We start from the raw sequence: 26,682 nt of genomic DNA on the forward strand, positions 1-26,682 counted from the left end.
CCCCCCAAAAAAATTAAGGAGAGGAAAAAAAAAAAGCAGTTGCCTTCCCTCCAATAGTCAGAGACGGTTCAGAATTGCCTCTGCAAGGGGACCAAGTGTTGACTTTGATCTTAGGCTACAATGTGCTTTTTAAAAAACAACGCAAGGAGAGGAAAATTAGACTAGTGACCAAAGAGCAGTGACTTCCTGTGCTGGCGGCGTGCCTCTTCTGGGCCGTGGTTTCCACGTGTCTGTTTGCTGGGAGTGGTTCTGTCCGCCCGGGTCCGTCCCTCCCTGGCGCCGGTGGGCAGCACCTCACAAAGGGTTGGCCAGCGCCTTTTTTGACCGCTTGATCATGCTGGGGTGGAACTCGGTGTGCCGCCGGGCGTGCTTGGTGAGGTGGTCACTCCGCATGAAGCGCTTCTCGCAGAGCGGACAGCGGAACTGCTTCTCCCCCGTGTGGGTCCGGTAGTGGCGGGTCAGCTCGTCTGAGCGGGAGAACTTTTTAAGGCAGTCCGGCCATGTGCAGGGAAAGGGCCGTTCACCTAAGAGAAGGGAACCAACACAGGATACAGGGTCAAGGGCCCGGTGCGCAGATTCTCAAGGCTGGTCCTGGCCAAGTATCCCCGCGACTCAAAGGATAAGTCCTTTTTGTTGTTGTTTATGAGTGTTCTGGGCTGAATTGTGTGCTCCCCCTACCAAATGCTTAAGTCCTAAACCCCCACCCCTACCTCAGAATGTGTCTGTATTTGGAAATAGGGTCTTTAAAGAGATGATTAAGTCTAAGTGAGGCCACTGGGCTGGGCCCTAATCCAGTGACTGGTCTCCTTATAAGAAGAGGTGATTAGGTTCCAGACCCACAGAGGAAAGGTCATGTGAAGGTGCCGGGAGAAGAGACCCTGTATCTACAAGCCAAGGAGACAGACCTCAGAAGAAACTGACTCTGCCAACATCCTCATCTTGGACTTGGCAGCATCCAAAACTGTGAGAAATAAATTTCTGTTGTTTCAACCGCCCAGCCTGTGGTCCAACCTGTGGCAGCCCTCACAAACTAACACCACGAGGACACTGCTGAGAATCATCTTCTCTAAGCAAACGAGCTTGCTATTTTATACTCACTGGTTCCCCAAGAACCTCAGAAACTCTACTGTCCAGTTTTTTCTACACAGTTGCTGATTTCACGAATTCTCTTCAAGGAGTTAAAAAATTTAGCCCTTTGTTAAATTTCCTGGCATTGTACAGATGGAAGAAGACTGAAGCATCAGCATCTAATCCAACCAATGTCCCACCAGGGGCAGGCATTTACTTCCCCCTGAGTGCCGTGGCCACCCAGCCTCTGTCTGAGCAAGTCTGGCGGCGGAGCCTGATACCTGACAAGGATGCCTGCTTGCTTCTGAGTATCTCTGCAGCAAACACTCTTATGACGTAAAATGTGCCTCCCTGCAAAGGCCATATTTTAAGTCATAGTGTCTTAACACTAAAAATTAGTTTGATCCCCCATCACATAACAATCCCGTAACTACCTGAAGAACTGCTGTCGTGTGTTTCTCTAATCCTTCTCTTGTCAGCACAAAACAATCCTAATTTCTTCCATATTTCTCATAAAAGAAGAACTAACATTCTTCTAAAATAATAACAAAAGTTCAGGCACAGAGCTAAGGGTTTCACCTGCATTACTGTACCGAATTCTTACAGGACACCCCACAGAAGTGGTCCATTTGACAGATGAAGAAACAGAGGCTTAGTGTTTCCACATCCCTCCCCATTCCAGTTGCTCTCCTTGGATTCATGCTATTGTCTCCTTGTCCCACTTAAAATGCAGCTAAGCCCCACCCTCCAGACATGATCAGTCCAGCATTTGGGGGCCTCTTGACCCTGGATTGGCAAGGGGTGGGGCTTTTGTCTATGTTTAGGGGGTACACACACAAGCAGAAGATGAGTCTTGCTTACTCCTCTTGTGAATGACTGCCAGCCCCCAGCTCTGAGCATCTATCTGCCTGCCTACTCCTCACACTTTTCCAAGCACAGCCCAAAGCAGCTGCTTCATGGACTTGGGGCATGGACTTTGGTTTCTATAGAACTCTCCAGACACTCCTTAGGTAGATGTGAGGAGTGAATATTGTCTCACTCCGGTCCCCATCTTCCTGGAACCCAAAAAGAGACTCAAAAGGCTGGGAGCTGTCCAGCATGGTGCATCTGAGTCATCCAACAATGACTCTTCTCCCCAGCTTCTCCTAAACTGTGCCAGAGACGGGGAAATAACGGTTAGAACAACAAAATACCTCTGCCACCTCCATGACAGTCTATACATGACTAACGTTTTACTTGCTGTTCTCTAAGCAGAGCAGGGTACAATACACCCCATGTACACCTACTTGTTCTTGTGGGAAACCAGATGCGGGCAAAACAAATCCATATAAACAGATTCAATATACATGGGAAATATTTCCTCACCGAGCTCTAAGTTGAAAAGCCACAGCAGCTAAAGGCAACAGTAAGCCAATGAACGCCAAGCCCTACCCACGAGGACACTCAGGGTCTCTGGCAGGGCCAAAAAGAGAAGAAAGGGAAAAAAAAAAAAAAAGAGAGAAAGAGAACTTCAAACTGAACTCTCTGAAAAACTCAACGACATGTGGAGTTGAAAACTACACTTGTGCAGCTTCTGTTGGATCAAAAGCATTTTTACCCAATTCAGCAGAACTTTGAACAAAGGGCAAAATGCAGGTTGTCATAATCCAACAAGGGCGAGCTTCCTGTCTAACTTGTGCTCCTTGAGCTGCCATTTAATAAATGCCTCAGCTGTGTGTGTGTGTGTGTGCGCGCGCGCGCGTGCATGCACATGCGTGCGCTGAGTTTGCTCCTCCAGGTCACTCACGTAACCGAAGCCTGCACAGAAGTTCCCAGATCACCGGGAAGACTTCTGGGCTCTTTCAGAATCAGACTGCAGCCAAGTCCTTTCTAGCCCCAATGAAAAAATCTATGGGAGAAATGTTCTTTTAAATTTGTTATATTAAGAAGTATAATGAATGGTCAGAATTCATAGTGTGATCAGTTGGAAAAAACCAAAACTAAAATGGACCCCCAACCTCTCTGTTCTCTTTGTTGGAGCCCTCTCTCCACTGCTTGATGTTTGGTGGGGAGGAAAGCGATGAAAAAGGAAAAGCTCAGTGTTTTCTCAGTGCTTGTTAGGACAGATGCTCCTCAGAGGTGGTTTTCTTTCAGGAGGGGTAATGTGGTTTAGTTATTCACTGGCACATGTCTTTCAAGTGAGTCATGAGGGGAGATTAATTTCTTTGAACAGATTGTATCTACTGTGGGAAAAATGGGTCAGAAGACCACTCTTCTGTGTGCTAAGATTGGAAAAGAAATTAGGCACTCCCTCTGTTTCAGGAAGATGGAAGTGAGAGTCAGTGGAAAATTGTCCTGAAGCCTGAATCAGCTGTGTGCACAGGAGAACTAGTAAGTGTTTATGCTTACAATTTACATATATTCTAATGTAATCAGGGTCCATTCCCATTGAATTCACTTTCCATCTAGCTTATGGCTACACTCTTCCCTGCCCCTCATAGTTGCCATGTGATTGTTCTCACTGCTTCTAATCCAGGTGCTGGGTTGACCTGCATCCTTCCCCCTGAGTGTTTCAGAGAGGAGAGGGCCACCCACAAAGCCCAGAGGAAATCAGAGCCAACAGGAGCCTTTGTTAGATTCATACATGTATAATTCAAGCTTACAGTTTCCAAGCATTTAAAAATAGACCTACTTGGAACTGAGTTGCTAGTATAAAAGCTCTAGGATCATTTTGATTTTTCTTGGATCCTTTGGAAAAGCATTAGGGCCTTTTGGTCAATGATCTAAATCAGGGGCTAGCAAACTATGGTCCATAGACCAAACCTGACCTGCCAGAATAAACGCCATTCTTACACTTAGTTTTTACTAAATGGTTGGAAAAAAAAAATCAATGAATAACATTTGTGACAAGAGAAAGTTATATAGAATTCAAGTTTTTATGTCCGTACACAAAGTTGTATTGGAGCACAGTCATGCTTGTTTGTTTGTGTCTTACCTGTGGCCACTTTCTCACTACGACAGCAGTGCTGAGCATTTGTGACAGAGATCCTATGGACCACAATACCTAAAATATTTACTGTCTGGTCCTTTATAGAGAGTTGGCTGACCCCTGATCTCAATTTGCAGATCCGAACTTCTGTCTAGCGTGTGTCCCTTGTAAATCCAAATGTATTTAGGAGCCAGACACATAATAAAAGTGGGTGAAATGCCAAGTATATTAGATCACGGGATGTGGTGGAATTCAGGGCCAACTGAGGAGTGCTTTCCCCACTGAATGTAAAGACATTCAGATCCAGCACTTTACAAGACACTGTGCCAGCCCAGCAATGCACGCGCAGGGGGCCTGCCTTCTCTTGGGGATTTACAATCGGTAGCCCTTTGAAATCACCCCCCTTATCTTAAACCCAGTGTAAAGTATGCATACCACCTACTACGGGAGACATTTCTACATGTTAGTTAATGACACATAATAAGGTATCTAGAGAATGATACACACTTTGAACCTAAGAAAGTATGGAATGGGGAACTCATATGGAGAGAAGGAAGAGAATTTAAGGCTGACTGGGACCAGAGATGACGTGCAGAGAGGAAAAGAGAGGCCTTAGAGAGGCTGTGATTTGCCTTTCATACTGCAAGTCAGGGAAATCAAGCCCCTCCTTTCAGCCCAGAGCTAAGGTCCCCAAAAGAATGGTTAACCTTCTCCATCGTGAACAAATCATATGGTAAAGCAACTGTCAATTAAACATCTAAACGTGTCTTTAGTATAAATAAGAGAGTTACCATCCTCCTGGGGGAAAAAAATAAATAAAAAAGAAGAGACACGTACTAGTGCTTTATTCCTGGCCTTCACAGGAAAACACACCCAGAGGCAGTGACACAATAAAGTCTCCTTTACTGGAGCAGAGCTGTTAACAGCACAAGTTTCTGCGAGTTCTCATTATTTATACACCACTCCCCTCCCCTTTCAGCAACCAGCTAAGCACCTCTCACTGACAGACTCAGCTCCGAGTATAAAATATGGGATCAAAACGGCTACTGAACCCCGCACCAAATGTGTAAAAGGCTCTTTGCCAAGACAGGTTGGGCCTCCACTGGGTTACAAGAGAAGTGGAGTGGGGCCTGCTGGCTATGCACTTGCCGACTTAGCACAAAGGATGGCTCACTGCTTCTAAGAAGGGGCCTCTACTCTACCTGGTGATTAGCTGAGGATGCCAAATGAAGCTTATTCTTCTCGGTCAAGTCTTAATGAACAGTGGTGAGTTCTCCACATACAGAGAGAAAGAGAAGAGGTATAGGGATGGCTAACTGGCTATACCCAACCCTGTCCAGGCTCCCCTGAGTTCCGATGGGCTGCCCTTGAGGTCCTGGCCTGGGATCGGGGACACCTGGGCTCTCTGCACACCACGCCACCGCCCTTCCGCCCACCCCCACACTGTTTCTTTCACCTTCCCTTCCACAATTCCATGGAAGAGCCTCAAATGGGCTAAACTTAAATCGAGGCAAGAGTTAAAACTACAAACTCTGAAGCTTCCATTGCTTCAAGCAAAAGCAATCCAATCCAATCAAAAGGGGAACTAGGCCTCCTTTTCAGAACAGAACTCTCAAAATGCCAATTAATAATCACAGCTTCTCACAGATGTACAAAATCAAGGCTGTTTCTTGAGGAAAAATAGTGTTTTTCTTAATTACAAAAAAGCAACTAGGATTCCAGAGATAAAAGGATAATTTGATATTAGAAAAATCCTATTGATACTGCTCCTCATTTTAAGAGGCTAATTCACTCCCAACCAACCCCCACCGACACGTATCTTGCCTTCATAAATGCGGAACAGTATTTGATAAAATTCAACATCCATCCCTAATGAAAGCTTTTAGGAAAATAGAATAGTTCCTTAACAGGATAAAAAATATAAATCCAGACCTTTTCTCAGCGAGGTCAAGAATAAAACATAGGCAGCATTCCCACTGAAGTCAAGCTCAAGGCACGAATGGACTCCTGCCCCAATCATTACAGCTATTTAATGTTGTTCAAGAAATGCTAGGAAGTACAATTAGATACCAAGATAAGAAGTAAATTGTAGGAAGGAGGAGGCAAAATAAGAATTATTTGCAACTGACACAACTTCCTATTCGGAAAGTCTAAGATAACTGAAAAACTAGTATAAATAAAAAATGCATTCATAGGTGTTAAGTATATAAAAGAGCAATGGTTTTCTCATGGGCTAAACATAGTCGGTCAGGATAAGCCTAACAATAAGGTTTAGGACCTGCATGAAGAAAATCATAAAACTAGAATATAAAAGGAAATGAAATAAATGGGACACTTCCCATGACCTTGGATGGTAAGACCCAATGGTGTGAATATGGCACTTCTGTACAAATTCATCTATGAACTTAGCACATATCATAGAAATTCTTTTTTCATGAACTTGACAAAATTATTTTAAAGTTCATTTGGAAGAATAAATATGCTCAACTTGCCAAGAAAGTTTTGCAACAGAACAATAATAAATGAGTACTTGTAATACCAGTTATTAAAATGTATGATTAAAGCTGCAATAATTAAGATAGTGTGATACCAGCAGAGGAAAAGACAAATCAGTGGAGCAGAGTCAGGTCTGAAAACAAACCCAAGACTATGGAGATGGGGCATTTCAAATCAGTGAAGAAAATAACATTTAATTCAATAATGGCATAGATTAAATCAAAAATTAACTCTGGATCCCTACCATGTACCTTTCACTTAAATTCCAAATGGGCTATACATGTAAATGTAAAAAATAAAACCACAAAGGTAAAAAAATATATAGGTGAATATTTTTAGAATCATAGAATGGGGAGAGATTTTCTAAACATGAAACCAAAGGCAGAATCCTATTTGAATGATAGTCTTGAAATATTAAAAATGTTAAACTTCTGCATGGCACAAAAATATATATGTAAAAAAATTTAAGAACCAAAACAGTGAACTAATAAAGGAAATTGTGGCATATGACAAAAGGTTAAAACTTGTAATACAAAAAGGACACTAGCAGAGCAAAATGAACAGTCTAACTTAATAAAATTGGGCAAGGATGCAAATAAGTAATTTATAAAATAACAAATACTAACAGCCAATTAATAAATATATGAAAATACAGTCAATCTCACGAGTAATCAAAACATGCCAGTTAAGACACAAACAAAATATATATCAGGCTGATGAACATGTTAAAAGATATGTTCCTATACCTATCATTAGTGGTGGCATGAGGAAATAGGCCCTCTATTGTATGGATGGGGCTTCTAATTGTTCCAGGATCACCTGGCAATATATTTGTCCAGGAATTATTTGTGGTAACAATTAAATAGGAACTCAAAAATATACAGGGATACCAGCATTGTTTCTAAAAGGTAAAACTTGGTAACACTCTAAATTTCTAACAATAAAGAACTGGTTTAATACTTCATAGTGAGCCATACAGTGGAATAATGTGTACTCATTAAAAAGGTACTGGATTGTTCTGTAAAAACAGTTTTAGCAATACACCACTAAGTGAAAAGACCAGTGTGTGATCTGCTCTGTATGTGTGTGAACATCTACAGAGAGAAAAAAATCCTCAAAGAATATACACAAAATACAAACAGTAGTTATCTACAGGTCAGTGGATAACCTCTACTTCTGTTTATAATTTTCTCCTATATTTTCTGATTTTTTAAAAAGGAATAAGTACAAATTTATTTTATAATGAGAAGTCAGAAAAGTCTCACACAAAACAAAGGTAATAATGATGCATGTGAGTTCAAATTTTTCCATGACTGGGTTGATCAAGAATATATTCCATGTGGGGGTGGGGTGCGGGAGGGGAGGGGCTACACTCTATTGAGAAATCGACTCCAGTGTCCAAGACCAAAGAAAGGAGCAAAATCATTCTGTTTCCTTCTCAAACAAATTGTTAGAAAGTGAGAAACTTTCAGAATAAACTACATCTGTTTTCTCACTCCTTCTCCTCCTCCTCCACCTCCTCCTCTCCTGTTTTTCCATATGTGAAAGGGAAATGGCCCCTGCGGGATAGACAGGAAACTCCCTTCAGATGCTGAGTGACACAGACAGTGATGGCAGGACTGCCCCACCAAGGAGTGCGCTCGTTAGGAAGCAGGGGGAGGTAGAAGTGCAGACATACAAAGCCCAGAGCCCGATGCCACGCTTCTTATGGACAAGGCTGGGGGGGGCACGAGCCCACACACACCTGGTACCCCCACCCTTGTCACTGTCACCTGTCCTCAGTCCCCATGGGGAAAGCAAAGCTAATCTGCAGGTACAAGCTGTGAGCCTTTGATTTACTGTTTCTCGTGTCCATTACCCAAGTGCAGAAGCACCTGTACACTTGATAGAGGAGGTATGCTTCATCTGGGCACAGCTGGTTCTACATTTCCCTGCACAAATCATTCCAGTTAATATCAAGCCCAACAATTAAGAAATGAAAAGCCTCCTGTTTGCCAGAAGTATTGCTACGACCTAAACATGTAGACATTCTGAAAAAATAAAAACACTTGATCGCTTTGGAAAAATAACCCTGCCTGAATGCCATCCCATCACATTACTGCTTGCTCTTGGCCTCTCTCTGACTTCTTCTTGTGATCTGGTTTCCTTTTATATTTTGTTTGTTGATACAACAGAGTCACTATAGAGTCTGGATGTGAGATTTCACTTCCTGGTCCCTGTGTTTATCTGAGGAAAGCAGAGGTTCTGAACTGGGAAGTGGGCGTCTGTAGCATCTGTCACGCAGGACTTCCTCACTGGAAGCTCATGTCTAGCTATTTGGAAGCAGGCCTGTCTGAATACTGCTTGCACATCCCCAGCCTCACCTAATCTGTGAGATGGTGCAGGTACCAGGACCGCAGAAATCAAGATGGCAGACAACAGAGTCCTAACACTTCAGGTTCTCAACCCAGCAAGAGATAGGTGGCTATGTCTTGATGTCTCGTTACCCAGCCCCCACCGCAGCAACTCTGAAATGGCAGAGAGGTGAGGAGGACCTACCACACAGCTAGGTCCAGGCCCAGATTAGCCAGTCCCGCCACCGCGCTCTTCCCGCCTCCCATCCTGTGCTGCCTCTGCCCAGTTATTTGTAGGAAAGAGAAATCATAAGTAAATAACCTGCTAGGCACTAAACATTAAACAGGATATGTCTACTTGATGGCAAAACTATGCTGAGGATGCAGATTCTTCAAATCTTTGCCTTTTGGGTGGTATTTTTATGACTATCTAATTCGAACCCCTCCTGTTTCAGATGAAGCCGACTCAAAGGGCCTGTGACTTGACCAAGGACACACTTTGATTAGAACTGGTTTTCAAATCCCTACTTCGGTTTTGAGCACAGAACAAGAATTAGAGGTGAAAGAACACAGGCCTGAACTAAATCCAGAGAGAGCCTTTGTTGTGTTTTTCTAATTCTCTTACTCCCAGGCCCTTCTTTCCAGATGCGTTGCCTCTGGGAGGGCAGAGACACTTAAAACAAGTAAGTTGCTGCTGAGCTTGAAGTTTCAAAACAGAGTTTTAAAAATGTAAAGCAGACCCTGAAATTCTTAAACTCTTAATTTGCCAGAGCTTCCCATCAAAACTGAGCTGCAGAGAGAGAAGTTGGAGGGACTGTGCTTAGGGAACAGCTGCAGAGGTCTCTGGGGAGTGCCCACCGCTGGGTACCCTCTTTTTAGAAACAGGCTTGGGAAGTCTCAGAGGGGCGGCCACTGCTGCCTGGCCAACCACGTGCCTGGAGCCTGTCTGAGCCCCTCTCAGGAAGTCCCCACATGCGCCAGGGCACCTGAGGATCTGGGTTCCCACGCTGAGAGAAGGGTCTCCATGCATGCCTCAGAGTTCTCCACCTCCCCCTGCCCCCACTCCGATGTAGGATGAGGGAAGGGACTGTGTGCTCTGGAGACCAGCTGGGAAGATGCTCCAGGAAGACTGAAGTGCAGAAAAGGATCTAATGTCTGGAAACACTGTGCAGAGGCCCTCTTCAGCAGAGGATGCCTGAATAAGAGGATGGAGACCCCAGCTTGTGCATGACACCCCAGGGGGGCGGGGGAGACCACCAAGGTCAAAGGATGGCATGCAATGTGGACAGCCCTCTCATGATGCCAAAAGAAGAGGTGAGGTTTCTGCCCACCAAACAGCTCACTCCCAGGAGAAAGAAAGACAAAAGGAGAGGGAGAGAGAACTCTGATTTTGTGAACGTTTACCCCAAAGAGAATAAAACAACATAAAAGAGACCTAAACAAGCAATTCTCCAAGGAAGAAATACAAATGATCAATAGGCACATGAAAACAACATAGAAGAGAGTGAGGGGCCCCAAACTGCCAAGATAAAGTTTGTCCTCCAACTGCAGAAATGGTGCTGGGAGTAGGGGGGCCACTCAGTTGGTTCTTGTTAGGAACAGTTACATTTTTTACACCCCAGGCTTGTGACTGGGAAATTCTTACCCAATGCACACAGTTGCTTTACAAGGCCACCAAGACTTCTGGCATACTTAGCAAACACAGGGATAACATCTCCACGTGTGCACGGTGGGGTAAAACTCTATGTAGCACCCACAGCTACCAGGGGGCAACTCCTCTCCAGACAGCTGGAGACTTTGGCTCAGAAAGGACAATGGGCAAAACAGAAAAACACAGGAGACGAGACTGTTGTCTGGTGAGTCAATGGCCCACTACCTGCCAGCTAGGTCACGGCCTTCATCATGACTCATAGTGACTAGTGATGCTGTTCTAGCACATGTTTCCAGCTGTTTGTCTCTGGACTCAACCTGGTACAACTGCTGGCACCAGAGTAAGGCCGCAATGACCACAGATCGTACTCACACATGCCACACAGGCCACCGTCACATAGTTTTTTCCAGCTTTCACAGTGTGAGCCACTAACTCACATGGCCGAGTGTTCATCATCAAAGACCAGGAAGAACGGTGGGGCTGAGCCATCCACCTCTTCCCCAACAGCCCCCGCCTGACTCCCTCGGCCCTCCTGGGGCATGTATTCTTGGACAGGGCTTTGAAATTTGGAAGTAAGCAGGACTAGGAGAAGAAATGACTCCATTAGAGGTTAGAGGGGCACAGCCCACGTTTCTTTCCCATGGGGAACCCTGGCTCCAGTGGGTGAGGCTCAGCAGACAAGCATCTTGTGGCCAGGGGTATGATCTGCAACACCAGAGAGGGAAAGCAGCTGTTTGGCTGGCATTCTGCTGATTTTCATTAAAACAGCAATGGTACAAAACTATGGCAGAATTATGGCAGCCTAGGGATTTAAGTCATTTTTATGTGTTTCTGTTAAGTTATTTTTAAGATCTAATTTGTGCCTCTTATGATTTATTATGGTTTTTTTTTCTTGGACATTACGCACACCGAACAGACTTCTGAATCCCAATGGGAACTACCATATTAACAGCTGATCTTTGTAAAAATGAGGCCTCTATCTATTATGTGACAAACGTTCACATAAACACAGTTCATTTCTCTGGGCATTAAAATAGACAGATGATTGGAATTCAGACCAAGTGAATGGTGCAGCTGATCACACTGCTGGGGCTACACGGATTCCACGTGAGGCTTTGGGCACCAGCTTCCAGAACATCCACTGAGGAGGGCCTATGGGTCTAAGCCTGAGCACAAGAAACACGTAATAATTTTGCAATAATCTATCTTCTACAAAGACCATGTAGTATATGCACTGGTAGCTATCTTACAGCTCGAACTTGAGATAGTTCAGAGTGGTTTCTCTTCAAAGGGGAGAAAAATATGGAGGAAAAAAGGTTGTCATACTAATCTGTCTCTCATTCTGTCGAAGTCTGCTTTTTGGAATATCCTGTTTGTAGTTCTGAATGGGTGGACAGAGTGAATAGCTGTTGGTTTTGCCTGTCTGGCACCCACCACCTCTTTTGGGTAATATATAGCACACTTTGAATTTCCTTTTGGAAATCACCCCTCTCCCACTCGGAGCTTATGTAATTCTAGGGGGGGGCACCCCATACCTCAGACCCAGAGTTTGGATGGGACCAGCCACAGGTAATGAGTTCAAGGACAGGCACACAATTCGAACTCAGTCATGAAGCTTGAAGGCTGGGACTTTTGCTGGAACCATGAGGACAGGGGAACTGTCTTCCCACAGGGCGTGCTGACTTGGCCGGATGGGAGTCTGAGCTGCTGGCAGCCATCTTACCACCATTCTGAGACAGCCTGCTGGAGAATGGAGCCAAGCAGAGAAGAGCAAGGCCAAGCCAGGGAGAGAGGCAGCCCCCGAGTACCTGTACCCAGAGATGCCTGAAACTAGAGCTACCCGAAACTAGAGCTACCCAAAGGGGTTGCTGACTGCAACCAATAAAGTTCTAATTTTCACTAAGCCAGTCCAAGTTTGGGTTCAGCTGCCTGCAAACAAGAGGCTTGATTAAAATGGCTGTGGACCCAGAGGTGAGGTCTTTTTCAATTGGAAAGAAGCATGTTCTGGAGAACTATTGGAAAATACAGGATAGGTTTGGTTGGATCCATGATTTCTGTAGATAGTCCTCACCAAGGTTCATAAAGACCAACCACAAGCCAGAGCTAGAACCCAAGAGTAGAGAGAACGATGGTTTTGGGGTCAAATCCAGGAGAACCATGCAAAACGCAGGGTCTCTTCCCACTGGCAAAAACCCAAGGAGTCCTCATCAACAGCCATTCATGCCCAACTCCAAGCACCTAGAAACATACTAGGAAAACTCCAGACTAACCTTGGACTAAATTAACTAACTCCAACTTCTCCTATAACATGAGAATAAGAGTACCTTCCTAGTTCATAGAAGGTCTGTGAGTTTAAATGTGACAATGTTTGTAAACCATTTGGCTTGGAACTTGCTGTGTAATACATGCTGGGTGTTATTATTATTACTGCTAACAGCATTACTACTCACATATAACTTACAATTACTATTACTATCATCGTCACTATTCACAACATTCACAGTGCCTGCTATTGACACCTAGCACAGCTCTTTGCATGTAACAGCCACTCAACAAATATTACTTAAATGAATGAGCTGCTGCTGGATTAGTGTGCAACTGTAAACAAAAATTCTAGGAACCTCAAGGGTATCTGGGCAACACCATGTAAATTATTTTTAATGATAATACTTAGTATATGGAGACATTATCCTAAATGCCTTAAATACCTCATCTGAATGAAGCCTCAGAAAAACTTCATGAGTATATAATTGCTGAACTCCATTTCATAGATGGGAAAACTGAGGCTAAGAGAGTTTTCTAAATTAGAAAGTGGCAGAGGATTCAAACACAGGTCTGAGAGACCCAGAAGTCGGTGTTCTACTGGCTCTACCTGCTGCCTCCCTGCTGAAGGTAAAGACCTTTCTGGAGACTGCTCACATTCAAGTTCCTTAGGGTGGGCTGGTTTCCACATCACAGGACTTACTCTGCTCTTCTGATGGCCTCTGTCTCATCCAAGCTGCCTCCCTGGAAGGGAGAGATAGTGAAACTTCCCCCAGCCCCGCCATCTCTTTGAACAAAGAGGATCTATAAAATTCCTTCCAGTTTTGAATTGTCCATAATTCTCAGGCAGGACTTCTGTGCTTTTTGTCCACTGCCTGCCCCACTGGTTCCCACTCTGGTTCAAGTCAGGCCCTCTGGAAGGCACTCATTTCCCAAACAGAGACACACTTTGGAGAAACTTTCACACTTTGTTTGACACAAAATACTGCTGCCTGCTTTTCAAACCTTGTCATTAATTTTGTATGGCTTAAGCTTCCATCTCTTTATTTTAATCTATTTAAATAAGCCCTCACTTAAAAAACAAAAGGCTCAATCAGGGATGAATTCCATTCTGCTGTTCAACTTTGTGATTATTTTCAATTTTACTTAAAAAAAAGAATTCAAATGCCCAGTGGCCCTGGGCTTAGAGGGTGAGTTTACCGGTTCCTGCACCTCTGGAACCCATAGATTTCAGATCCAGATGTTTAAATCTCATCTCAGGACTCCAAAGGCTGAAATACCTCATGATAACCTGAGATTACAAGGGGAGCCTGCGGGTGCACCGTCATAAACATGGGCTTTAAGCACACATGGCAAGAATGCCTTGGAAGATCCCACGCATAAAAAATGGATGCATCTCCCTCCTTTAATGGGGAAGGCATTCTCTATAAATAATAATGTTAGCCCTAGTATTTGCTGAGGGGGCTGCTTGAGGCTGGGATAAGACAAATGTTTACTCTTGGTCTTAATGCACCAGAAAGGTATTAAAGTTTCAGGAGGGCTCCAGGAAGGGAGGAGTAGGAAATCTCACTGGCGCTGGCTTTGGGCTGTTTCAGAGTGCTGCTCCCATAGTGAAAGGACAGAGGCCCCCGGGCTGACTCCACCTCTGCTCCTTCACTCGTTAATTTGGTTAATGAAAAGCAGCTCTTTAGACTAAGGTGAAAAAAAAAGTTAACCAGACTGAGTTCTCAGGACACCATGGGGGAAAAGAATTCTCAGATCTAAGTATTACAAATAATTCATAATGAAGGAAGATCTCCATTTGGCTAAATTCCGGCCTGGAGCACTTCATCCTCAGAGTACGTGGTGCCCTCACTGTGCTGAGGAGGAAACTGAGGTTCCCGGAGCTTCCATGCTTCACCCCAAGTCACATGCCTGTCGTGGCAGAGAGCCAGCCTTCAAACCCTGATGGTATGCTTCCAAACCCTCCAGGGCCCCAAAGACTTAAACAGAACAATCCTCGTCTGAGAGGGTACCAAAATAAAAAAAAGAATACACTTTTTTACAGACAAAATGATGGATGCGATGACCTCTCAAGGTCACTTCCAGCCTCCAAATTCTATTCTCCTGATACTAACAACTGCCGCCACCAAGTGCTGTGAGTTAGGCTTAGGCCTGTGACTAACTTCCCAACAAAAAGTGGGGCGGAGCGAGACAGGACTGCTTAAAGCCCACTGCAGAGGACCCCATTTCTTTCCCTTTAGAACCATCTGTGGGTCTTTTTTTCCTTTCCCTTTGCCCCTCCTTTTTGCGTGTGTTGCATAGAAACAGAAAGTGCCTTTGTACCAATTACTAGGCACTAATTTACGCTCTTCAGTGGGCGCTGGGCTTGCTGGAGAAGCTTGAGGAAAAGGTGGGAGGGTCGGATGTGGGGGAGGACTCTAGCAGCAGAGGCCTGGAATGCTGTAAGCTTTTTCTCTAAGGCTGAGAACACCCAAGGGGAGGGGAAAAACAAATGGAAAAATTTTGGAAGACTCACGAAAATGACAAAGCTGGCTGGCTTTTTTTTTAAGTCAAGAATGCTAATGATCATAAGGCATTCAGAAATCAAAGTGATGGTCCAGAAATCCGACTTTAACTGGGGCACAATGTCAGGTTGTTTTAGGGGCTCCTGAACAAGTGAATACTGGGAAATCACCCGCCCACTTTTCTTCTCAATGAGTTTATTAAGGAAGACCATTGTCAGCCACTTTACCAATATGTCATATGATGTTTCTCCCTGGGAAGTTCAATCTGGGAATTTCCCACAGACGCTGCAGAATGACTAGTTCTTGGGGTAAGTGTCAACAATTGAGCCAGGAATGTAAATCTGACCCCTAGGTTCAGAGTCTCAAGAATTCATTTCCCTCAGGTTACATCTTTGTGTCTGAAGGTAATGGGGTGTTACCATCAAAACAGCACCCTCTGTACTCTGGTACCTCCCTCCCTGACCCAAGCCCCACTCGCACTCCTCCCCTCTCTCTCCTCATTGCTCACAGAAGATCTGAGAGGAAAATCCCGAGAAACAATGGTTTTACTCTGTAATTCTACTCCACTTGTATTTTCTGTTGTGAAACAGTAATCCTGCCAGCAGCAACAGCAGCTCTTCTAGGGCAGCTCCACTTTGTCTTGGTTAGGGCAGCTGGACAGAAGATGCAGGATGCTAACAGATGAGGGCTAAGTGAGGAGGAAGCAACTGGCCTTCCTACCTCTGGGACCAGGAATAAAGAGCTGGTAGGTCCCTCCACCGGCCTTAATCCCCAGGGTGAGACTCCAGCATTGAGCAGGGGCTCAAGCAGCTGTGGGTCATCTTTCCTCGGAATCAAGGAGTTTCTAACCCCCTGTCTGAAACCCAGAGGCAAACCTAGTAGGATATCCCTGCAACCCTTAGAATCCCATCATCCTATATAGCTAGAGCACTTTGCTCTCATTTTTATCCTGACAGGACACATGAGACTGTGTCTAGACAATCACACTGTGGGGTGGGCGGGTGAACCTGCCCCCATGGGGGTAAAAATTAAATATTTGGCAGGTGAATAAACTCTTAGCTGTTTCAACGGCCTGTGGCCTTCTAAAGGGGCACAGTACATAAAGAGCTCTACAGTATATGTGCAGTACTAAACTGTCATGGGGGAGGGCAATTAGGGGAAGAACAATGGCTAGTCTCCTTAGGGGAGAGAAAGCAGAGGGGGGAAAGTAGGAAAACAGTTCTCTGTGCTGGCCCCACTCAGAGTTAGTTGTAAACGTGTCGTGGATGAAGCATGTCAGACAATGAAATACCACTCAACATCACTTTGCGGGGGCCCTATGGAAAGCAGGATGGGACAGAGAGAATGTTTGCTTAAGGATCAAGGCACAGGGCCTCCCTTCTCATGAAGAGACGAGCAGGTGGTAAAGTCTGGGCAGGGGCTAATTCATGCACTGCCCAGAGTCCCCTTCAAGACTCTGCCCTGTCCCTGAACCCCACCTCCATGGAAGTGGGTCCTTCTCATACCTCTGATGGTACTAGACTCTCCTGAACCAAAAAGTTGACTCCGAAACTTTTTGCAGCAATTAAGGAAGACAAGTTCATGAGGCACAGAGCAGGCCTGGCTCCTGTATGAGCAAAATTTTAAAACTTTAGTCTCAGGGAAGGAAATCCACCTGAGTTAGAGCTAGCCAGGCCAGAAAATCTATTTCCTATTTGGAGGATAACTTCCATGGTGGGACCTACCCAGGTTCCTGCCACCAGATATTCTAAGTATCCCAGGGAAATGTTCAAACAGGATAAAGAGAAACAGAAGCAGCCACTGTTGGGCTTTTTGCAGTTCTTGTCTCTCCTTGTTTTACATGAACTTCCTTCTGGCCTATTAAAAAAAAAAAAAGAATTTTTTGAATTTTTTTATATAGAACTGGGGTGTGATGATTGGGATTTGGGGCTTTCAGAATCCTGTAACCAGTGTCCTTAAATTCAACCCACTGTCACCATTTGGGGACACCTGATTTAAGTCTCTCCAAAAAGATACTAAAATTGCACCTGGCATGGAAATAAGGCCTAAGGTTTCTATCATTGGGATGTCAACCTAACATGACTACATCAGCTGGTTCTGGATTGGATGTAGTTGTTTACCCCCTCAAAATATACATATATACATATATACACACACACACACACACACACACACACACTCTATGTGTAGGGTGACTGCAAAGTCAGGAAACTTCGGATAAACCTTTCTTTCTGTTTTTTTTAATGTAGGTACTGGGGATTGAACCCAGTACCTCTACTACCACTGATATATGCCCAACCCCCCCCCCCCCCCCGATTTTTCTTTCTTCTTCTTCTCACTCTCATACAGAGGTGGAGGGGATGTGAGAGAGGGTCTGGGGAGTCAGTGGGTTTGGGTGTGAGTTTGTGGGAGCAAGTTGGGGTGTATGCTCAGAGGTGGGGGGAGCCTGTGGGTGTGGATGTGGAGTGTGCCAAGATAAACTTAAAGTTGGTTGCATTTCCAAATTAATCAGCTCCATATGTTTTCAGGAAAAGTACTCCAGTGGGTCTAATACTTAATCTGAAACAATAAATACACTCTAAAGTGCCCCAAAAGTCTGGAGACAGAAAAGCTCATATCTGTTGTACTTTTTTTCAGATTAACCATGGATCCACTGCTTAAACTTTAGAGGTACATCACCTGATATCTGATCAACAGGCTGAGGAAAAACAAATTGAGCATAGTATTAGAAAATGTAAAGTACTACCTTACTTAAAAATAAGTTTATCCTGTTTCCTGATTTTAAGTTTTGACTATTACACATAAACTACTATCTTATCTTTGCATAAGAACCTGATTTCAGAGATGGACCTTATGCTGCAGATGAAGAAACTGAGCCTCAAACAAAGAGATTGCAAAGAAGAGAATGCCAACAGAGACCATGTAAATGATTAAAAAAAGGGACACTGCCCCATAAAAAGACTGGTCAGTTCAAGCCAATTGTTGCCAGGTAGGAATTTAGGCCCAGTACTGCTAGATCATTCGATTTTTCCAGAGAAGTCAGAAATCTGGATTTGTGTGGAAATCCTGATTTTTTCCATGTTAGCAACTAAATTTTTATAAATCCTGTGCTGGCCAAGCCAAACAAATTTGCAAAGCAAATTCAGCAGCAGGCCTGTAGTTTACAAACTCTGAATTCAAGGAACTGGCCTAAGGTCTCTCAACTGGGAAACAGCAGGACAAACCAGAACCCAGCTCAGTCCACCTCAAAAGTGTCTTTTCTCTTGGGATACTACAAAAGGAACTGCACCAAATTAAATGCAATTTTGTTTAAGTGGCTCAACTTCTAAAGCCACTGGCTCTACAGAAGTGGCTGCTGTAGGAGGCTCTAGGAGGGGGTGAGTGGGCAGCAGGAGAAGTTCTGCCTGGGCCCCAGTGAGCAGGGGGTATAGCTGGAATTTTAGTTCTTCAAGTCTTCAGAGTGTGGCCATTCCAACTGCTATCTCTTGGCCACCTTCTGGGTTTAATACCAGCAAAAATAACTAAATAAATAAATAATTTTTTAAAAAATCAAAAGCTGGGACCCCACCCCACAGATAATCTAACTCCAAGCTGACTCAGAAACTACCAAACGCAGGAGCCCTCCTACAAGTGTCTTCTTTAGAGTATCCTTTACACATACCTTCTCTACCAGGTGTCCACTTCGGACAGTATTTACAGAGTCCGAGGTTTTTGTCCAACCATGTACCAGTATTTCAAAGCCCTCAACCATAAATAAGATACCTGAGGTCACCGTATCACACCAGTTTCCAAAGACTGACTGTAGCATTTAAAGTAGGATTAACATGTCAGTTCGTTTTCCACTCCTGTGTAAAAGGTTCTCCTGAAACAGCTGAGCTGACTTGCCTCATGGAGAATTAAAGAGCACCACGCATGCACGCACACATAAGCAGCCATTTCTATAAATGCCTGAGAAAATCACTCAGCTGAATGGTCCGGAACGCTGGGAATCTTTTGGCGGAGTTGGACAGACTCGGGGAGCTCACGCAGAAGCGCTGCATGCCTCCCCAACTGCACGACTGGGCAGCTCCCTGAAGGAGAGAGTGCCTTTGCTCAAGGTGGCAGTGGGTGTCCCTGTGAACTGAACTCCGGGAACATGGCTGACACAGCCAGGCCCGCCCAACAGCTGTTGGTGAGTAACACCCTCTGGTTAATATCCCCCTACTTCATCCAGGGAGCCACGCTAAAGGTCACGTCCCTCAACTCAGGCACAACAGCCTGACAGATACAAACTTTAAAAATATGCTGTTTTATGGCAACCTAGATGACCACTCCAAACAGAACCTGATTTTGCAGTAGTAACCACGGAGGAAATTCAGTTTTACTCCTGGGCAGCAGCCACCTCCACAAGAAGGACTTTCCAAAGGAAATAAAACATAAGATGCAGTTACGTGGCCTTTTTTTTTTTTTTTTAAAAGCAAAACCAAACCAAACCAACCAATTATCATTTTGAAACCACAGGCCCAGGGCCTCATCTTAAAAGTACCAACAGTTAGTCCACGTAACTCCAACAACCTCCTCTTAAACATGGTGTCACAGGACAGAGGGAAAAGGTGAGGACCAAGCACTGTGCTTCCTTATTAGAACAGCAGTTGTAAAGGAACCTTACTGAAGGAGGTGAGACAGCATGACCAAGTGGGAATGCTTTCCAACTTTTTCTGACTATGTTAAACAGAACCAACAGAATTGGCTGACCAAGGTTCCTGTAAGTCTCCAAAGCCCATTTTAAACTGTAGATGTCTTACTAGTCAGAAGCATCCAGCCAGCCCCGCCTTTTGCCTTCCCTGGGAGAGACCCTTCCACGGGGCCTGCAGAACATCCCAACTTTGATTATCAGCCTTGACCTCCGCAAGGACCACACCTCCTTGCTAACTGCTCTATTCTGGGTGGAGGGTGCGACCTAAGTCACGTGGGGAAAAAATCGGCTCTGAAATCCTCTCATTAAAAAGGCTAACCAGTCGTGAAGTTAACCAACCATCGCTGGATCAAACTCCTCTGTTGCCTGAAGCAGTGTTATTTTAAACCTCTCTGGGGACTCGACCAAATTTAAAACCACCTTGGCAAGCCCTGAAAAGCAGCAAATATCCAGCTAAACGAGCCCTTAGTCATCCCTAAAGGGTTCCATGTAAAGTGCGCCGCTTCTACCCAGGTTTCGGCCACTTCTCTGCAATCCCACAAGAGAAACAAATAAAAGATACGCCATCCGACTACGTCCCCCTCCCCCAGCCAGCGTCTGCCCAGGTGGGGTGGCCCCACCGTCGCCGGTGCAGGAGTCCTGGGAGGGGGCAGGGCGGGACAGGGGAGGGGCGGCACCACTCCCCGCGAAGCCACGCACACCGGTTGGCACTTAGCACTCACTCACTCTGCCCGCCAGGTTAATGCTCTCCGTGGCTTCTAGAGGCTGGGGACAATTAAGGAGAGAGTGAGCTTTCCGTCTCTACCCGGTTAAATTATTTTAAAGAGTTAAACAGCATCTTATCCAAAATATTTGCACCCTTTAGGTCCAGTGTGGTGTCCTCAATGCCCAGGAAGTCTGCCCGGCCAAAGGTTAACTAATCCCAGAGCTGGGTGGGAGAGGGAGACACCGCTAACCTGTATGCACTCTGTAATGGGCTTTGAGATGGGAGGATTTTCCATAGACTTTCCCACAGCCACTGTAGGGGCACTTATGTCTCTTTTCGGAGGCGTGTTTCCCCTTCGCAGCCACTCCAGGGTGGAGGAGGGAAAGCGGGCTGGGCGCGCTGCCAGGATCCTGTCTCTCCTCCGGGCTGTGGGAAGGACTCGACCCAGATTCGGTGGTCACGTCGCTGTCGGATCCCATATCCTCATCCGGACTCTCCAGGCTGTCGCTGCACACCGAGGGGGTCTGGATAGGTCGGTACTTGTTCAGGTCCAACAAGCTCTTGGCGATGGTGACCAGCGTGCAGTAATCCTTCCAGGTGTCCCCCGGGTCACCGTGCTCCTTGGTCACCTCGCGCTCAGGTAGTCGCAGCCGCTCGGTGTCCGGAGCGCCCCCATGCTCCGGCACCGCAGCGCGGTTCGAAATGGAAACCAGACATTGGGCAGCCACGAAGTCCATGTAGGCGGCCGCGGACATGGTGCCGGCGACAGCAGCCCCGGCGGCGCGGCCAAACTTGGCGGTGGCTGCGGAGATTCGGCTCACCGTGCCCTGGCCTCAGACGACGAGCGTAGCGCGGTGCGGCGCGGCGGCCAAGGGGGCGGGGGCGCGGGGCGCTTCCGACTCGCAGGAGCGCCGAGGCGACCTCAGCCCCTCATCTTTACGTAACCGGCAGCGCCTCCGCACGCAGCATCCACGGCACCAGGCTCCGCCGCGCTGCCGCCTCTCGCCGCCGCTAGTGCCCGGCGCCGCGCGCGATCCCCTCGACGGGCGCGCCGGCCGGTGAGAGCCGGCTCCCTTGGAAAGATGCCACACGTGGCGGTCGCAAGTTTATTCGACCGAAAACGCCCCCGAGGCGCTGGGAGAGGAAACTGCAGGAGAGGTACACGCCCTCGGCCGCCTCTCCGTCGAGCCAAAGCCCCAGGACGTTCACCCGACCACCCAGACGCGGCTGGCAGGGGCCGCCCGAAGCGCCAAGTCTAAGAGACACTTTTCCCCCAGTCCACTGACGGCTTCTGAGCCCCTGCTTTTGCCGGTCCGCACCGTTCCGGCATTCTCTCGCTCAGTGACAATTTCGCAGAATCCCATCACGTCACAATCCAAACCCCCTCCAATTGGCCAGTGGGGAGGGTGATTCAACTCTGTTTACTTTCTCCCCCTGCCAGTCAGAACGGCCTTTCAGTGGAGAGGTGCGTCTAGAAGTGAGGCGTGCGGCCAATCCGACTGTTCCGTTTCGATGCCTCGTGCTACCCCTACAGTCTCGAACGCTGACATTTAAAAGGGTAACAGCCGGGAGGCTGGAAAGGAGCCGCCGCTCATCTTCCAGAGTGCCTCTCTGTCCCATAGCCCGTCCAGGCTTCCTGGCTCACGATCCAGCTTGCGGAGCTGTGGGACACACCGTCCCAACTCAGTTGCGCTCGTTCTCATGACAAAAGAGAACTTCGGTTTCGGTTTTCCAGCTCGCAAATAGTTAAGTGACTTCCTGCAAACGCTACAGTCCCAGCAACCAGCCTTCCAATCAAAAGTAAGTTGGTTGATGTCACTGACATTGGCTCAGCCAATCAGAAGGGCGTTCCGAAGGCAAGCGCTCCACACTAGTAAACGCGAAGAGCTGTAGTGAAACTGAACACATCCTTGTATTTTGTGTTGCTAGTAGTAAAACTGAGATATGTATGGGAGGGCAGGGGTGATGAATAAATACAATGTAAGTCTATAATTTAAAAAAAACTAAATACGTCAGGCCAAGTTGCCCAAGAATAAACAGCAATGAGAAAGCATCAATCCGTTTTTTCCGTTTGGGGATGCAGCATACTTTGAGGCAGATTTTTAAATAATTCTTCCATCTAGTACATTAACTATGACTAACTTATCTTAAAAGTACGAGCTGACAAGAGTTCTGCGTTAAAGCACAGTCTTTCTACTGTCTCTCTGTTCTTACTTTGAAACACCCCATCTTTGATTTTGTGAGACGTCTTATTTCCTCTTCTTCTCTCATGCAATTGATTCTAAGTAAACTGTTCTTTTGTTTTGAAGCTATTGTAACCTCCTTCAGATAAATGGAGACAAAAATCCCTCATCTTTACAGATTAAAAAAACAAAATTCTTAGCTCATTTTATTTTCAAAGACCCCCGAGGGATGTTAGGCTGTGTCTCTTTCCTCAATTTACATATGTGGAGACTGAGATGCAAGGAAGTGACTTATCTACCTTATCAGGTAGATAGTGGGAGAACTCCATTGTAAACATAAATCTGAGTCCTAGCTATTTGGGCTTTACAACGGAACTCTTTGGTTTTGTGAAATATTAACTGTGCTAAACAGATTCTTAAGAACTGGAACCAGCCAGAGATCCTTAGCCATTGAATACTGGGGCATTACTTGATCAACAATTAGCATGGCTCTTGGAGTGTGATTAACTAGGTTTGCCTCTCCCTCCAAAGGAATGATATGGTTGTTTTCTATCTTGATAGCTGAGAAAAGAATCTGGGGCCAATATCTTGCAGGAGGTATACTGTCAGCAGAATTGATTAAAAATACTTTTACTTTCCTAAGTGGGTGTGAGAGGTACCTGCTTCTACATGATGCAGATCCAGTGAGGTCTAACCATATACCCCACTGGCTATTAGCCTTTGTTAAGGTTTGGGAAAGTTACAACAGGTTCCTGGACTCTAAAGGAAGGGTCCCAAATCTACTCTTCTAGTTTGAAGGCTTGTGTAGTTTTTGACTTTGCTTTTGAAGTAATACAGAAAGATTTTGCAGTAGGTGACTACACAGGAAAGGGAAGCTTAGAAAGGAGGTCCTGGTCAACCAAGAATATCATCATCATCATCATCATCACCATCATAGTAAGGAAGGTACATGTAAAGTGAAGCCATTTTAGAGTTCTTGTATTCCAGTCCCCTAAATTTTAGAAAGGAATTCACTGAAGCCCAAGGGAGTTTGCCTACTTCATGATTTTTCTGGGACAAACTCTGTCCCCAAGGATATATGATAACTTAGAAATTGCACATTTGTTTGCCTCTTTAAGGTCCAGCATAAATAACAGCGGGATCTCTACAGGACTATGATCCTGGCCTGTACAGCTTCTCAGACTTGTACTGTAACTGGCGTTGCACTAGGTGTCTTCAGATAGCCCTAGAGTTACTGGGGTTATTGCAGAAAAGAAGGAAAGTCTGTATCCTTCCTTGAAGATTATGATCCAGGAACTTGACTAAATCAATCATCATAGGTTTGTTGTTGTTGTTGTTGTTTTTTTTTTTTTGGTTTGTTTGTTTTAATATAGACTTTCCCCTCCCTTACATCTTACCCTCTTCTCTTTAACTCCCTTTAATTTAATTTTGTTTGGACTGGGCGTAAACCCTGAACTCTTCCAACTCATTCATTTCGGAGTTACACAAGAAAGCAATAAAATAAAACTGAGGTTTCATCCATATGAATTTCTCTCACACATTTACAAACGTAACTGCTACTTGTTTTAGAATCTTTTTAAACCTTGCAATTCTAGAATTGTAGAAATGCATTCTCCTTGTTCTCCTTTTCCACTCATTCACTCTCCAGATACTTGTTTCTGTCAATTAAATAGGCATGGGGGAATACAGAAATGAAAAGATAGTCTGTCTTCAATGAGGCTTACATGTTAAAAACAAAAAATATATGTATATATGTATATGTAAAAGTATAGATAGGTATATAATATATAATAAATATATATAACATATATAAAGCAATCCCTACATCAGGATTTTTTTCTTGAATTTTCAACAAGTCTCCTTTCTGTGTTGGGATTTGTATTAAAATAGTCTTAGGATTAAAATCAATTTATGCTGTTTTGCCAGCATGTGGTTGTCCCAATTAAAATTCTGGCAAAATAACTTATCCCAGATTAATGTGAATCATTCCTAATTACAAAGAATAATTAACGAGTAAAGTATATATTTTGCCACATAAATATAAGAGGGCTGTTTTCCCCCAAGTTAGTCTTTGTAAGTACAGATTTCAAGTCCACACAAACCTACTGAGAGGAACACAAGCACTGAGACTGTAATTGTGCATTATAGTTTATAAGCATGTATTTTCCTCCCTAAATTCTGCCTAAACCTTAGCTTTACAATCTAAGTTCTCAAGAACAATGGCTTATGGGCCTGTAGCTAGAACATATGTCTGATTTTCTGTGCATCCTAAAATAATTATCATCACCTCTCCTAAGTAGTAGTGCCTACAATGGTCTGGTTTTTCAGCAGGTGTTTAGGCCAGCGTGGGGCAGGGAACTGGCTTCCTGGGCCTGAGAGGGGCTGTGTAACCTCAGGCAACCTCGGAGCTATTTCCTTATGTGTGAATTAATGGGATTAGACTAATACATCTCTGTAGTCCCTCCCAAACTCCAAATACTCTGAGGATCCCCCACCACCCACTCCCACCGAAAAATCCTAGGGAAAAAAACTGAGCAAGATTTGGGTTCTTTAAACACCACCTCATCTGCTGCACATTAACAAACACAGCTCTTTAGGGCAGTGAAGGTCAGAATATCTTAAATCAATATTTAATGGGATAGCAGGCACAAATATAAATTTGCCCAAAATCCATTAAACCCTTTATCCCTTAATTTCATGGTCTCTTTTTTTTTTTTTTTTTTTTTTTTTACTTCAAACTAGTTTGTGTAAAGTGACCTGGGGCGGGGGAGGGTCATAGAATCCTACGCTTTTTCCTAGGCAAGTTTTCCACCCTAGCTTGAAGTGAGGTATTTTCAGGCAAAAGCAGTGCATTGCCAGGCCTCTCCCCGAGAGGTTTTAATTCAAAAGGAGCCCAGAGGAATTTCCCCAACGCACCTCGTGGAGCTAATCACCTGGAGCTTAGTCTTCAAGTACACATTGCTCAGTCTCACCCCTACCCAAGACCCAGGGAGGTTTAGGTTAAAATCGCACCCTGTAGGTAGTGGGATCCGCCAACACTGGCTTTTCTCACTCTTCCCTGCTGGGAGGCGTGGACGGTGCTGGGCAGAGCTGCCAGCCTCCCGGCGGGAAGGAAAGAGAACAGATGGCCCGCTGTGGGTAGGGGATCACGTGTCGGACCTCACTCTGGGCTGGATCCAGGCTTCTTTCAGGACCCTGGTCCTTCGGCTTCAGAGATCCCACCTAGGCATATGGTGAGGTGGGGGGGGGGGGGCGTGGAGAGCAGTGCTCATTTTACTGAAAGCTGGGTAATTAAGGTAAGGTGGCAAGTATGGGGAGGAGGGAGGGTGGAGAGGCTGAAGGGATCGGGCTTCCAACAATGGCGATGTGCCTGGATTTGAAATACAGTCAGGTAAAGCCCTATCTGGTGAAACGCCCGTGGCCATAACGACAGTTAACACCCAGGGGCTGAGTTGGGGGGGGGGGGGCCTCCGGCCCGCGGGAAAACTTGCACGACGCCCTTCTTTGCTCTCGCTTCACTTAGCAGCCTGCCGCAAAATTCCAGGCCTCTCCTTTGCCGAACAGAAAGGCCACCCGTTCATGCATATGCAGGAGGATAAGTTTAGCTCGCAGCCCTTAGCGCTCCGAGAAGCCCCGCGCAGCGCGCGGTGAATCACCCAAGCTCGGGGGCGGGCGCTCGGCTCCGGCCGCAGACTGGCGGGCGGCTCAACCAGTCGCCGGCCGCGCGCTCCGTCCTGGCATCGCCCTTTTAAAAAGTCTTCCGCCGGCGGCCGCCACCGCAGCAGCCTGAGGAGGGGAGTTCATTTGAGGACAGTCCCAGTTCTCAGAAATCC

The 26,682-nt window shown here is 45.6% G+C and overlaps 1 protein-coding gene across 1 annotated transcript; it reads right to left on the minus strand.

Moving 5' to 3' along the window:
- On the minus strand, window positions 1-22,429 carry KLF9 (KLF transcription factor 9). Its single transcript, XM_031449849.2, has 2 exons — window positions 20,917-22,429; window positions 1-524 (listed from the first exon to the last, which is right to left on the minus strand). Exons 1-2 carry the CDS (start codon window positions 21,419-21,421, stop codon window positions 295-297), a joined length of 735 nt encoding a protein of 244 aa, XP_031305709.1. The 5' UTR covers window positions 21,422-22,429; the 3' UTR covers window positions 1-294.
- Between the last annotated feature and the right edge of the window lie 4,253 nt (window positions 22,430-26,682).

The sequence above is a fragment of the Camelus dromedarius genome, chromosome 10 (genome assembly GCF_036321535.1).
Source record: "Camelus dromedarius isolate mCamDro1 chromosome 10, mCamDro1.pat, whole genome shotgun sequence".
In the NCBI taxonomy this organism is placed as follows: domain Eukaryota; kingdom Metazoa; phylum Chordata; class Mammalia; order Artiodactyla; family Camelidae; genus Camelus; species Camelus dromedarius.

What these genes read in the sequence shown, in the direction of transcription:
- KLF9 (XM_031449849.2), bottom strand. Translation starts at nt 21,421, where the DNA reads ATGTCCGCGGCCGCCTACATGGACTTCGTGGCTGCCCAATGTCTGGTT. An exon ending in CCATTACAGAGTGCATACAG is followed by an intron (nt 525 to 20,916) that starts GTTAGCGGTGTC and finishes CCCTTCTCTTAG; the next exon opens with GTGAACGGCCCTTTCCCTGC.